At 29.0% G+C, this 15,900-nt stretch overlaps 4 protein-coding genes and 1 pseudogene across 5 annotated transcripts, besides 2 other annotated features; 2 read left to right on the forward strand and 3 right to left on the reverse strand.

The window, feature by feature from the left end:
* Positions 1–6,343: part of a mobile genetic element that runs on past the window's edge.
* Positions 21–1,562, reverse strand: TVAGG3_0957650 (annotated as a pseudogene). The gene has a single exon. A coding segment is annotated over exon 1 (1,542 nt).
* TVAGG3_0957660 (DNA/RNA polymerase superfamily) lies at positions 1,663–3,063 on the reverse strand (the record flags this gene model as incomplete). Its single annotated transcript, XM_051253384.1, has 1 exon — positions 1,663–3,063. One exon carries the CDS (start codon positions 3,061–3,063, stop codon positions 1,663–1,665), a length of 1,401 nt encoding a protein of 466 aa, XP_051078958.1.
* Positions 4,403–5,205, reverse strand: TVAGG3_0957670 (uncharacterized protein; the record flags this gene model as incomplete). Its single annotated transcript, XM_051253385.1, has 1 exon — positions 4,403–5,205. A coding segment is annotated over one exon (803 nt), but the record flags the coding sequence as incomplete, so codon positions are not given.
* Positions 6,344–8,884: 2,541 nt separating the features above from the next.
* On the forward strand, positions 8,885–10,175 carry TVAGG3_0957690 (protein ubiquitination; the record flags this gene model as incomplete). The annotated part of the gene is made up of 1 exon (XM_001582791.1): positions 8,885–10,123. One exon carries the CDS (start codon positions 8,885–8,887, stop codon positions 10,121–10,123), a length of 1,239 nt encoding a protein of 412 aa, XP_001582841.1.
* Positions 10,176–12,264: 2,089 nt separating this feature from the next.
* Positions 12,265–12,312: a mobile genetic element.
* A 2,058-nt stretch (positions 12,313–14,370) lies between these two features.
* On the forward strand, positions 14,371–15,641 carry TVAGG3_0957710 (glycine-rich protein family; the record flags this gene model as incomplete). The annotated part of the gene is made up of 1 exon (XM_001582790.1): positions 14,521–15,558. One exon carries the CDS (start codon positions 14,521–14,523, stop codon positions 15,556–15,558), a length of 1,038 nt encoding a protein of 345 aa, XP_001582840.1.
* Between the last annotated feature and the right edge of the window lie 259 nt (positions 15,642–15,900).

The raw sequence follows: 15,900 nt of genomic DNA on the forward strand, positions 1-15,900 counted from the left end.
TTCTTACGAAATAAAAAAAATTAAATATTATTTAAATATAATGGAGTAATAAAATAAATCGGAATTTCTATTAATTTATTGTTAACCTCAACTAATGCATTGCCGTTAATATATCTCACAAATTCAGCTATTGTGTCAAATCTTCGTCTTCTTTTTGTCATTGATTTATTAGTTTTTCCATAATCGAGATGAATCAAAACTTTATCCCCTTGTTTAAAATTCATGAGCCCCGAATTAATTTGTTCACGTTTAACATCATTCAACCTTTCCATTTGCTTTCTAATATATTCCCATTCTTTTGAAATATCATTTTTCATTTCCACCGGTTTCATGTTAATAGTTCTATGCCATGTATTATTGTAATAATATACTAACTGCTGTATGATGGAGTCATGATTTCCATCCCAGTATATCTGACCGTTAACCCCTAACGCATCTCTAAGAGTTCTCATTACCGCATCAACTATTTTATTATGAAACGTATATGGAGAGGATGAAAAGTAAAAATTAATTTGTGGGGAATAATGAGCCATAGCTGCCTGAAATCCTTTATCACCATCACCCCTGATATTATCTACTCTTTCATGATCTAGTAAGTATTGAATAGCTCTTCTTGTTTCCTGTTCTGTTTTCCCTTTCACCGGAATGCAATATAAATATCTGGTGTTAATGTTAATGGCAAATAAATAAGTAACGTTTCCTCTTGAATATTCTAAATGATCGATTTCGTATGAATATGGATATGGTGCAAATGAAGGGCGACTAAATTTTTCCTTTAACGGTTGAATTTTTGGGTCAGTTGGTTTATTTAATATTTTGAAATCCTTTTTAAAATCTTTTTGCTTCTTTAATGTTTGAAATGGATATAATAAAGTGAATGATGAAGGATTAACTGAAGGAGGAGGTACTGTCGTTGGAGGGTTTGGTGTTGCAAGTGGTTTAATTTTATCTGCTTTGATTTTGGATGATGAAGTTTTGGATTTCATTCCTCCTTTCATTAATTCTGGATGTATTCTTTTCATTTGTTTTAAATATGCTGTATATAAAGGTTTGATATACTTTCCTGCTTCGAGTTTATGTTGAAGGATGAATTCCAAAAGTTGATCTTCATTTAAAAGTCGGGCTGAATATGGTTTAACTAATGAATCATAAATTAAAGCTTGTGCTTCATTTATGGTCTGAAGGACCTGGGCGTTTTGCACCTTTTGTTTTTGTTCCTTTGGTTTTTGCGGCTCAGGATTATATAATTTATATAATTTATATAATCCATCAATATCTTCTTCTGTTAATACTTTATTTTTGAAATCTTTCAATTGTTTAAGTTGTGATTTACTTTTTCCCTTTGTATATTCATTATTTTTAATTTTGTCTTTAATTTTAGAAATTATTTTATCATGATATTTCAAAACTTCATTTTTATAATACGAATAATAATAATCCATATCATCACCCGTTATATTGTTATTATGTTTTTGGAGATATGCTTTTAAATCATAATAATCAAGAAAATTTGATTAAAGTACTAAATCATCAATTAAAATTTTTAAATCTGTGTTATCCATTTATAAAAAATAAAATAAATGTTTTAAGGGTGCCCACCTCTTTGAATCATAGTACAAAACCATTATTAACGGTTCCTTTTGTCTCTTCTGTGGTATTTTATTAAATAAATGGCATACAACATCCATTTTCACAACATACAGCCTTAGTGTGTGCTCCTGTTAATGCAGTCTTACCGATTGTTAAGCGAGTCATTGACCCGTTTTTAAGTTGTAAATTAATATTCTGACCATCAAATATCACTTTATCATTTATTATATCCAAATAATTTTTAGGTGTTAATTGTTTATTTTGTCGTAAACTAACTCCTTTCATTTTTTGTGCAATCTTTTTAAAATCACTTCCATCAATTGAACCGTTGAATGAAGTATAACACTTAGGACATAAAGCAACCATGTTATCACCTTGTTTCTCAATTGCTAAACCCAATAACTTCTTCTCATGTGCTTTTTCTTCAGCTTTATTCTTTAATTTAGGTTTAAATTTCTCATTAAAACAGAAGAAATCAAAAGGTGCGAATTTGTAAATGTTTTTATCATAAAATTTTTTATCGGTAACAATTGCTTGAAATGCTTGAGTGTTAGGAAGATTTGGGTCGCCAGCGATTGCCCAATAAGATGAATCAGTATCACCTTCAATGAAATGAAAACGATTAACATCCATGCATTTATACATAAAATCATAAATGAAAACCAAATACCAGTATTTTGCATTATCTAAAGTGAAGAATGCCTCTTGTAAACATGTATCACATCTATAAAATCTATCTTTAAGCATCACTTGATACGTATCTTCACCTATTTCTCTTATGTTTTTAAACTTATTTGACATACATGCAACGCGTGCCTTCTGTGCATTCATTATTTTAGTCTTTGCGTAATTTTGTGTATTCATTGCATCGTAACCATATGATCCATTAAGTGAAATCTTGCAAAATAAACTTTTTCCTTTATTTCCTTCTAATTCAGCCTTTTGTCTTTCGTTCATAAATTCATTCGCAAATTCATTAAAACAAGTATTTTTCGTAAATGTTAAAATTGATTGAATGTCATCAATGATAAAATGAAATCTGTCTATTAGATACCAAAGATAATAAGAAGAAAATGGTTGATATTGGTTGTGTGTTGATGCTAACTGAGTTAATTTCCTCTGTTTCTGGTCAACTGGTAGATTGTTTGATTTCATGTAATTATACATAAAACCACCAATTGTTTTTTCATCTGTGATAATATCTAAGTTTCTTATTATTGGTAAAAAGTTTATGTAATCATTAATGTATTTTTCATCAATGTGACCCTTTACTTCAGCCACGAATAAAGTATTTTTCTTCTTAATTATTCCCAGTGCTTTTGCTTTCTTTGTTGCTGTATCACAAATGATAACACCATTCAATCTTCCCGGCATATACATTTTATGGTCAGTATATTGAATGAAATCATGAGGATTAGATGAAAATGATGAAGGATATAATGAATTAAAGTCAACACCAACGAAATGAGTCATAATGTTGGAAGTGTCCTCATTTGATACAGTTTTAGTTTCTGGATTATATGAAAGTTTATTAATGTGCGTGATTCCTTTAAGATTTACTCTATGTTGAACATTTGATAAACCACCAGTAATTCCATTACGGAGGATGTGATAAGCTTCAACTGAATCTAGAGTCATTGGTAAATTATTTTTTAATGTATAATTTCTTAAATTGATTCTTAAACGTTGAACATCTTCATCTTTATTTGATTTTACGACATTGCAATAACAACACATTAACTGACAATTTTCTTTGGTATGTGGTTTTTCATTATCGATTCTATCTAATGTTGGTTTATTAGCATATGTAAACGCTTTACCACACATTTTGCATTTAGATGAAAGGATTAAATCGTGATAGTATTGATAGTCATCCATTGAAACATTGTTTTTAGTATCCCTTTCTGCTTTTTCATCTTGTTTCTTATATGAATCAATTTTATATTTCCAATACTTTTTTGTTAATTCAAAACTTGATTCCACATTTTCTTCTTCTGGATATGTTTCGTTAGGATTGAAGTTCTTATATGCTAACGCGTAACGAATCATTGATGCATTCGATGATAAAGAAAGATTATGAAGCATGTCAATTTTATAAACAAATGTTTCTTCAATAATTTTATCAATTGGGTCAATCATAATTTCAACGTCTTTATTGCAATAATGAATAAAATATTCTAATCTATTCTCAAAATTTTTAGCATCATTGAGATATATTTGATAATCTGAATCGGATATTGTTTCTTGAGTTAATGCTGAATAAAATGAATCTTGAGTGAATGGTTCCACTTTATATAATTCATCTTCGTAATTCTCCCATGTGATGAATTGATAAGGGAAAAAGGATTTAACACGTGATTTATTGTTTCCGAAATCTTGAGTGAATTGGTCTAATGTTCCACCCGCTATATAATTTCTGATGTCAATAAATCTTAATTCATATGGACAGTTTGTTTTCTTTACAATGATTTGCTTAAATTGAGAAGAAGAACCCAGCATTGATTTTATTTTCCATTTTGCAGTGTTTAAATCACGAAGAATTAAATTTAAATCAAACTTTCCCGAATTAAAACCTATGATATTCACTTTATTGAATTCCTCATCTAGAAGTTCTTTAAATGCTTCCTTCTGTTTTTCATTTAATGTATGGGACAAAGTCCCCGCCGTTTGGTCCGTTTGCGGCTTCATTAATTCTTCATATTGTTCAATATTTGATTTAGCAACTAATGAACAGGTTGAAAATAAAAATTCAATCCAATCAGAGATGAACGAATCACTTGATGTTAAGCAAAAATTCCTCGTAAATGTTTTATCACGGTCTACGACCTCGCCGCTTCGGTCTGAAAGACCTTCAGGACTCAAAGAGTCCGTTTGCGGCTTTATTTTGACAGTTGATGATACCATAAATGGTTTTAAGTAAGCGTTCAAAGTTGCACATTCAGAAAGTTGAAGTTCTTCTTTAGTCTCTAATGTTTCGAAGTCAAAAGTAATATAATATCTTGTTGGTTTATAATATTCCTGCAAATTGTGAGCTAATAGCCATTGATATATCTTCTGTTTCGTGATATGTGGTGCATATGGTTGTTGTGTGTTTTGCAATTGAACGTCTTGAATTAATCTTCCATTATTTTCTTTACATTTCTCACAATGTTTTAAAAATCTTCTTTGGTTTTTCCTTTCTGGGTCATCACGGATAGAATATACTTCTTCTTTGCAAAAGGGGCAAACTTTATATCCTGTGAGTGCTTCAACGTCTGTAATTCTGTCAGCGTGAAGTTTTCCACATGGACTCTGTGTTAATAAAATATTTACTGTTTCAAATTCTGGATCTATCATTATTGATTCCACTAATGGAAAGTCTACCTTATTTATGTCTACGTCTTCTGGTTGAGGGTCACAATAATAAAAATCAATATTAACGTTTAACATTCTTGCTAACCTCTCACTTTCTGATGAAATGTCAAATCCTTCATATGCATCTATGGCTTCATTTAAATAACTTCTACGAGTTTTAGGATTAACACCATCAGGAATGTTATAGAAGCGTTTAAATAACCTTCTACCTTCGGCTCTTATTTGATTATCATTCATTTTAGCTGTTCCGTTTTTGTTCATTTATGTAAGAATAAAAAATTAAAAAATAAATAAAAATAAAGTTTATTTTTTTAAAGTCCAGGGCTAAAGTCCATAAAATGAATTAAGAACACATAAATTTTTATCATCTGCGACGTGACGAATACATTTTAATTTACTCAAGAATGCGTACCCTGATACATTAAATCTAATTCCTGTCTTATTTAATTTCACAACTTTGAAAAGGAATGTATGAATAGCTATAAAATGATGAGATGATGTTTTATGGGTTGCTTCCATTTTTTCTGAAATAAATGAATAAATATAATGTTTATAAGTTTTCATATCTTTTATATTCTTAATAACGAATGGTATAGACCTTTCAACTTCGTCTTCCTTCGGTGCTGTTCTTTCATATGAAACATTATTAGTATCTTCAATAATGAAACCACAATCGCATAAAATTTTATATGTACCAATTGTTTCTTTTGATATTTTATCTAACAAATCAAAAACTTTATCAACACCTGCACATTTATTTAAATAATAATTTGTGTAAATATCATGGTCTTCTTTCTTAATCGTATTTGTTGCATATGTTACATTTTTCAGTGCTTTTTTGAATTTTTCAGAATCAAGAGGAGGTGAAAGTAATATACATGGATAATCTCCATCGTCAATAAATTGTAACTTATGTTTATGAATAAATTTTGTGCCTTCTTCTGAAAGTGTTTCATCTATTTCACCATCTAATAAATTTTTAGTAGATTCCAAAAAGTAATTTTTATATCTTTCTTCATGAGATTTTTGAACTTCTGATTCTGAAGCTGGGATATTCATTAAACCCTCTACTTCATTCTCATTATATTTTTCAACTTCTCTTAATTCCTTAATTTTTTCATCTATTTCATCTCTTATTTTTTCCAGTCTTTCAATTTCATCATATTCATCATCTTTAATCCGTTCTTCATAATATTCAGGGAAAACATCAGGTTCTTTAGGTTTTTCTTCTTCAGATGTGGGATATAAGAAATTTATAACATCATCTTTATTCATTTTTCCATCATAATCTAAATCATTTAATAACTCCGCGAATTTTTGACAATTTCTTAAATAATATTTATTAACTTCATAACTCGCCTCCTCTAATATATCCTTTATTTCCTCGTTTGTGAATCCCAATTTTTTAACGTCGTTAGTCTTGACACTCATTTTCATACGAATTAAAAAAATAAATTATTCAAAAAATGTAAGACATGAATTTTTAAAGTTTATTTTTCATTCATGAATGATAATTATATCTGATTTCTTTTACTCTCTCAATACTACTAGATTTGAAGAATTCGGAACTTTTACCATAATCTCCTAAATGTTTTCTTATTCCCTAACGTGTGCCAGTTATTATATGAAACTGAATAAACTTTATCTTTATCTTTACACCTTTCATCATCACTTCCAATATATATTTATATATCTCAGTTTTGATTTAGCATTTTCATATTCATTAACGTTTAATAATTCACAGTCTTCCTTTTTAAATTGATGTTTAAGATATTCAGGATTTAATACTCTACGTTTATATGCTCCTAACTTAGTTCTAAAGGTTTTTCTACAAAATTTAGGAATTCCATCCTCTTTAATGTCATCAATGATTTCCATTTCATTATTTTCAATTTTTCTTCTCGTTTATGAGGTCTTTGATTATGACTCCATTGATTCCATGAAATTAAATATTCTTTATCATTATATTTATACCTCATTAGCTTATTTTGGCTTTCATATTCATTTAATAATTCACAATCTTCATTTTTAAATTGAAGTTTAACCCATTCAGGATTTAAACAATGTTTAATTAATCGCGGAATATCTGACATCATCTATATATAGCTTCTTTTATAAAAGATAAAAAAATAAATTATTTTAAAATTAATGTTAATTTTTGTAATGATTTATAAATAAATATATTTTAATGCATCGTCTATATATAGATGATACAAAAAAAGTCACACAACCCGCACTCATATACTACTCGCAAACAATTGAGTAATTTCTTATTACAATCTCAGAGATATTCCATTGCTCTCGATTATTTTCTTTATATTTATGACCATTGTTCAAGATAGTACTAATATATTTTTCGCAAATAATTTTACAAGGAATCATTTTTTGAGAAAATCAAGAAGTAGTCCAACTCTTTGTGCCACAATCTAGTGAACCAATATTGGTTGGAGTAATATTGTTGCATTATACAGAATCTAACTTATCGTTATCTTGCAATAATAAGATGGTAAGATTAAATTCATATAATTATTTTGATATCTATTACCAAATTTCTGGAATTAATATAAAAATTTTATGTATATTTATATTTTCAACCCAAAATATACTATAATGCGCTTTTATTGGCTGAAATTCTATTACTTACATTTAAGAAGCCTTAGGGCTATATAAACCCGAAATTCATAATAAGCAACACAAAGGAATTATAATGATAAACCATCAGAATAATCAGAAGGGTTATTGATATAATTTAAATTTTAATGCAAATAAAAAAGAACCAAATGATCAAGTTTGTAACAGACAAACTCTAAATTTCTATTTAATATTTTCAAAAGCTCCAAACATTCATATAGTAACAGTGATATGCTGGACGGGAAAGAATATATACTTAAAATTTATTGAGAGGTCTGTTCGAATATTAGCTCAGTGGAATAAGTATAAGGTTCGATGATTAATTATTCTAATAAAATTACTTTAACCAATAAAGTAACAGTATCTGTTAGTCAAATTTTCCATAAAAATACAATTCGTCAAATTATGTAATTCGATAATCCTCATATTGCGATATTCAAGTATCAACGAGATTATATAGAATTTTTTCTTAAATATTAAAGTAACAAATAAAATTTCATCTGCAATGACTAGGAAATAGAATGTGTGGAATTAGATGAGACTAAATATTCATGGACAGCATCATTTATTTGTTATTGAAAAAGTTTGAGCAAAAGTAGTAAAAAAATCGATAAAATGTTATACATTTATGCATACTCTTACATTTCTATAGATACTATATATCTAAATTAGCTAGAATTTGTATTTTTGACGAAATTGTATTCAATAATTATGGATTGGGGTGGTTTCGAAGCCCCGCTTGGCGATGGATATTTTCTGTACATATAAGTGCTGCCAAATCCGTAACTTTGAAAATTTTGAAAATTTTTAGTCAAACTCGAGGCATTTTTACCACATATTTTTAAAATGCGAAAATCAAAAATTGATACCATAAATTGCTTTTTTCAAATTCATATAGTGGATTTGAGATTCACATATCATATATGTATAGAATATTATGAAGTAACACTATCATGGTGTGTGGGGTACATGGAATAATATCAATCATGAAGGCATATACAGTGTCTCGAAGTGGAAGAAAATTGAGAGGAGATAGTTGGTCGGTCAGAACCCTTAATATCGATTTGATTTCACTTCGCCACACTTTGTCGGTTTAATACTATATTAAAAATACATTTTTTATATTTTTAGGTTCCAATTCTTTCAAAATTGAGTTGGACTACTTCTGAAAATAAAAGCTATTATCTTCACAATTATCTCTATACATGATGCATATTTTTCTTTCTTTGAAAGAGGAACTTGCAACAATACTCGAGATCTATCTGATGCCACTTTAGATGTTCGTTTTGTCTTATTAGATCAAGAGAAAATGGAAGAAGAACAAAAGTCGGAAGAAAATTTTAAACAAAAACGTGACATTTCTTCCTACCTTCAATTTGAATTCTTCAGTTTTAATTTTGCCATGTGCAACAAATGGGATCCAACATGCTTCAATGCTATTTTGAAGGATGACATCCTTGCACTTGACAAAATAAGTGATCTAGAAAATACACAAGTGAAATTATTTTTTGATATCCCTTACATCAACTCATTAAGGAAAGAAAAGTTTATCATTGATGTTAATAGCTCATATATATTACATGCTGCTGCATTCCATGATTCATTAGACATCCTTATTTATTTACATCGTGTAAAAAATGTAAAATTAAACAAAGAAGATATGAATAATCTCATGCCATTGCATTTTGCTTGTGCAAACAATTCTATCGAATGCGCATTATACATAATAAATCATCTCTCATTACAAGAAATTAATGCAGAACGTTCTGACCATAAATATTTCTTTTATGCATGCAATTCTAACGCATATACAATAATCAGCGCCTTGATTTCTAAAGGATATGATGTTTCCCCATTTTCAAATCATCAAATCACCGAATCACTATCAGCTGCATGCCAAAGGAACTATATTAAACCAGTTATAGAAATACTTACACATCAAGACCAATTAAGAGGACTAAATTCCAATCCATTATTAGTTGCAATCGCACACGAGAATTACGACATTGTTGAATTCTTAATCAACAATGGATACGCAGCTGATGAGTTTTCTAATAATACTCTACCTTTATTTAAGGCATTAGATCCATATAAACCAAATATGAAAATTGTTGATTTAATAATCAAAAATTCTTCAGTTTTTGACTTTCATACTAACGTGTTTCGTAAAAGCACAGTGCATTATATCTGTTCTTCCATGAATACTGATATTGCAAAAGAATTATTAAAACATAGAATAGATGTCAATAGATTAGATGAACAAAGGATGCCAGGGCCTACATATTTATCCAGTAGAGATCCACACATAGCCATAGAAATTCTGAATTTGCTTTATGAAAATGGTTATGATATTAATTTGAAAGCTGACTACGATGAGAAGCCAATTATATACGTTTTTTGCATGAAATGTGGTTCGTATGATCATATCATTGCATGGTTTATTAAACATGGCGCAAATTTAGATGAGATTTATCAAATGAGACCTGTTAGATATTATATCAGGGAAATTGCTAGGAATTTGAAAGAAAAATACGGTATTGATATTTAATTTTTTTGATTTTATTTCCATGTAGTTGAATAGCGTGGAAACGATTTTTTATTTTGTTTGATAGCTTACTAAAGATATTATTAGTTAATTTCATATAATAAGATTATAAATCATGAATTAGTTATGCAATTGTTAAAATTTATTTTGAACAATTTTGAATAATGGTTAAATCTCGAATTTGATAAAAATGTTCAAAATAGAACATATTTCTACATCTATTTCTCGTATTAAATTCAAAATCAAGTAAAACGAATAATCTGCTCATTTTGATGTCGCCAAATTTGATTCGAACCATCATTTTTACAAAACAATGATTTTCCCAACCGATAATAACAGTCAGTAAGTTTCAACCTTCAAAACGTTGATTATCAGAATTTGGATAATTAATTTCATTGATATTTCCTTCATCATTCGGCGTCTTCTTATGAATGCATTGCAAATCTCGAAATTCGATCGATTCGTATCGGAAATGCATTTTTTCCCTTCAATTTTTCGATGGAAAATTACTGATTTTGAATATATCGGTAAGTTTTCAATCGTTTTAAGAATGGCATTGAATATGCCGATAAGACGTAAATTATCTTTTGCCTGAACGTTGACATTTGGTCATTCAAATACAAGCGCAAATGCTGAAAACATCATCTATAGGCATAGCCATTTATGAATTTCATATCCAAATTGCCGAAGCGCGATATTTTTTTTAAATCTCATTATTGAAGGGAATACGTTGTTAAGTATTTATTATTGTGCCAGGATTGGGTTATATTAATATAGCATTATGAACAAAATTTAATTCAATTTTTCTTTAAAATCTTGACTTCTCAATTTATTTTTACAGTCTGACAAAGAGGTAGGGCAACGATAGGTCAAAAAGGCTTCTCTGATAGATTTCCTTGCCTTTTGGATATGCTATAATATATAGCCTAGCATGATAGGATATGATGTCAAAAGTTAGAACATAACTTAGGATCTTGAGAAAAATGAAAAACAAAAATTACATAAAAAAAGAAAAATTTTATCTAATTTGTTTTTTTGGACCGAATAAGTAATTTTATTGAATTTCAATACGACACATAGATTTTATTATTAGTAATAAATATAATGGTTTACTATTAACAAGGAACCTAAACTAATGAAAATTTGATTTCAAATATTGTATATGATTATCATAGATTACCAAAATATATTGCTATTTATGAGGATATAATATTGATTATTAGTAAATCGTATAAATTTAATAAATATACCATGAATATTGAATGAATTTCTTGATTCATAGGGGTAAAACGCACTTTTATATGATTTAGACAGAGAATTTATGAGATGTAAATAACACAATAAAGGTTTATATTGAATATTTTCTAAAAATAAATCGAAATTATAAAAAACAATACATTTATTCATTGAAACTACTTGGACAAATATGAAACAAGCATTCAGGCAATACTTTTGAGACTTCAACGCATCTGATAATTTTTATATAACTTCACCTCTTATGCTTAGAGTGGAGGTATTGAGATCGTATAAGTATAGATGAGCTCACATTCAGATATGATGTGTGAACTTCTGTTTTCACTGCAATTTTGAATCAGAATAAACTCAAAACAAGAATAAAATGATATACTCACTCTCTAAATGTGTTCGAGATTTAAAGTTGTATGAATAAAACGATTCATCTTTCGAAGCCTCCCATTTAATGAGAGACTTCGAAAGATGAATGTATTCATGTAGATGAAATACTATATATGACCATGTGTGATACTAAAGATATCAAAATGTTCATTTTTAAGTCAATAGAAGGGTTATCTCTCGTAAAATCTCAATTTAAGGAAGATTTAGAAAGAACTCCTTTCCTAAGTAGATAGTGTGTGGTTTCTGTCTTTTGGTTGATCAGGAACTATGAAATTAAGTCGGACAGAAAGAAGTTCTTTCCAAAACAGACTCCAAATGAGTTGTTCGAAAAGAACTTCCTTCTGTATATGGATAATTGTAGTTACCGCACTGAAGTATGTGATTGTGATGATGGAGTTCTCGATAAATCTAAAATCGGATTAAGATTAATTGAAAACTCAAGTAATTCTTTGAAATCTTGTGTTGTCTGGCACTATAATAACCAAAGAATGAGAATATTATGTTGAATGATGAGTACGTGTGCTCGGCATTCGCCGAGCGAATTGAGTTTAACGTACTATGAAAAGTGACAAATTTGGGCTTTTTTTCCTAGGGTTATGATCTCTTCCTTTCTGCTCAATACGACAGAAATGAAAGAATGAATTTGTACTCCCTAATTGATTACTACAATCTGTATCTATCTTTAACATAGAATTAGCTGCATTGTGATTTATACTCCAGAATTATTCAATTTAAGATCAACCTCGTAAATTTTAATCATATTGCACCAATACTCCTACGTTGAGATAAGAACATGATTATACATACCAAAGCCCCATATTAAAAATCAAAATTTAGCACCTCCATTATGCAACCACATTATTCGTCGCAAATAAGTATATTTACGCATATTATGATGCATATTCACACAACTCGTATACATGAAAAGTTATTAAAATCAGACAAAATTATTGCAATAAGGGAAAAAAAACAACTTTATTATATATGTTAGTAATGAATTACAAATATTTCTACAAAGAATGCTCAATACTTCATATAATCTTCGAATATTTCTTATTACAAGTTAATACATTTTGACTCGAACATGATAAACAAAAGCTGACACGCCGATTACTACATTTATGAAAATATAGTACGTTTCCATTCATCTGTTTACTTGTTTTTGTTGGAATAAAAACATTTTTTTTTCTTTCATGAAATAAGAATTTTGCTGCGAAAGCAATATCTCTAACAATAATTAATACATTACGTCAACTCTGGAATGAGTATTTATCAAATATGATATCAAAATCAAAAATTAGTTGTTTTTTATGAGTAAAAACGATGTAAATTGATTATTTGACTAATTATCAAATACTTTGATTTTCCAAATTTTTTTCGAAATTGATTTTTTCATGTGAAAATTCAAATTGTTTAATTTCATTTTTGAAATTTTGAATTTTTTTTGGAATTTTGAGTTGATCAATTCAGCAGAATTGATAATGCTATTGCTTTAGGGCATACCACAAGGTGATGAATAAAAGGTGAACATTAACAAATTATTTTAAATCACAAATATCATCCTCATCAACTTTAATTCTAAAAAGAACTGTACTGAATTATGAAAATGCATGATTTACATTATTAAAATCTTTGAATGAAAATAGTACAAGATAAGTTTTCATTCATTTTTAATTAGATTTAAACGAAAAACTACTCCATATTAAAATTTAAGTCGAGAAATCGTATTTTGTTCTTATTTGTTAGCATTTTGTAGACATTCTAATCTTGAATTAATTTGTTACATGATATTATTAACAAATTTAACTGAAAAAATATGTTAATATGGAATAAACCATGATTATATAAGCTATCAATGCTATATATACATATGTAAAAGATTCATATTAACTCAATTAACAAAAATGATAGATTTTCATAAAGGTTCAATCTAGGTTCGTCCGAAAATTTTGATTTTTATATAGAAGACATAGTTTCATATACATAATTAAATTTTCAAACAAATTTGATCATACCATTTATTAAGCAGGATAGTATATTAATTACTATCAGTATAAAAATATAAAAATGATTATATTTAATTATTGCATAATTTAGTCAAAGAGTTATAAGCCTCAAGTGATCGTTATCACCTTCAATGCACGTATACTTTATTGATTCATAGATATTTAATCTATGTTTGACATGTTGTTGTCGTCATTCGTTTTGTTCCCATTCTTCCTAAGTTAGAATTAGAGAATACACCATCCACATCATCTAATTTGGTCCTCAGCGATAGATTGGTTCATTTTGGAGGAGTCCCATCAGACAGTTTTCGAGCACCAAATATCAAATTTTAATGTATACAAATCTTTAGTGATTTATCTCTCTTATGATGAGTAAAAGGTTTCTGCTCATCAACATTTGATTTCCGACATATATGATTTCTAATTGCAATTATTTACTTTCTTTTATAATCTAACTCTGTGACTCATACCATAAATTAATTATTGGAAAGTGTCAATATGTTTGGCACAACGCATGGCGGAAGATACCAAACCATGCAGGGAATATGATACGTTTAAGATCTCCGAACTTTTTTTCCAAAAATTTTCTATCGTTGCCCTACCTCTTCTGACAAATTTTCTCTGAAAAAATTTTGTTGTACAAATATTTTATTTCTTATACTATTTATATTAATATTATGCAGTTTAAATTTTTCTGAGTCCTATTGAAAATTGAATTAACCACAATTAAAAATACAATGAGAATTTTTCTTCATAAAAATGCTTGCTTTGTTAATCACCATTGTCCATGGTGCAACTATAGAATTCAATTTAACTGATTCTGCGGCTGGTTCTCCAAATATTTCATCAAATGAAACATGTTTTATATTTTATTTTCCATGCAAAAATTATTCTCATTGCACATCATACGAAGGGATACTTCCAAAAGGAAAGTATAGATTGGAAGTATGGGGAGCAGAAGGTGGTATGATGTACTCACCATTGGCAGCAAATCCTGGAAGAGGAGGATATGCAAAGGGAATTATTAATCTACCATCACCAACCAAAATATTTATTCATTTGGGAGGTTCTCCACCAAGAAGAAATGATACTGAAAAGAAGATTGTTTATGGTGGTTATAATGGAGGAGGGATGAATATCAACCCAAATGGAACTGTACAAAATGGTGGTGGAGGTGCGACCGATATACGCATCGGAAATGATGATCTTTATTCCAGGGTGATAGTTGCCGGTGGTGGAGGGTCAGGTGGAACATTATCAGTGGATTCATCAAATTCTGGCGGTTCTGGAGGTGGATTTGATGGAGAATCCGTAGACTTTTATACGATGAACGGCGGAACACAAAATTCTCCAGGGTCATGCAGCTATAGTGCTCATTCAGGAGATTTTGAATATGGTGGTAATAATAGTTTCCGTGGAGGAGGTGCGGGAGGTGGATGGTTTGGCGGTGCATCAACAGAACCAACAACAAATGAAATGGGAGGTTCAGGTGGAGGATCTGGCTTCGTATATAATTACACTTTACCTCCAAGTTTCCAATATAAATTGGATAAAAAATACCTGCTATCCAAAACAAATTTGATAACTGGCAATGAGAACATGCCAGAATGGGATGGCTCCTTTAGCATCGGGCATTTGGGACATGGTGTAGCCAAAATAACATTGCTTTTGCCTCCCAAAAAAAAACAGAATTCATTGATCCATACCATGATAGATTTTTACGCGTTATTCGCCGAAGATAAATGTATGAAAAGAAGGGAATATTTGTTTTCCTTAGCTGTTTTTTCTTATTTATAAACATGTATTATTAATTTTAGAATCTCTTTTCCCTCTCTTGTTTTTATATGAATCATTTCATGGTACATAAAAATACCTCTTAGTTACTACCTTTAATCATCCAGATCAAATATCTAAACAGATATCTCACAAGAATTCAAGAATTCTAGGCGAATTAAGAATGCTGGTATTGAGAAACTGATATCTATTTATGTGAAATACAATTAATGGTAGTTTTGACTGTTTCATCATCTAAAATGAGAGTTATTATTTATATGAAATAAGCTTATTCGAATATATAGAGTTTAAACTATATCAACTACAATCTTTTTTTAAAACGATTTAATAAGCAGATCTTGTCTC

The sequence above is a fragment of the Trichomonas vaginalis genome, chromosome I, assembly GCF_026262505.1.
Source record: "Trichomonas vaginalis G3 chromosome I, whole genome shotgun sequence".
Taxonomy (NCBI): Eukaryota; Parabasalia; order Trichomonadida; family Trichomonadidae; genus Trichomonas; species Trichomonas vaginalis.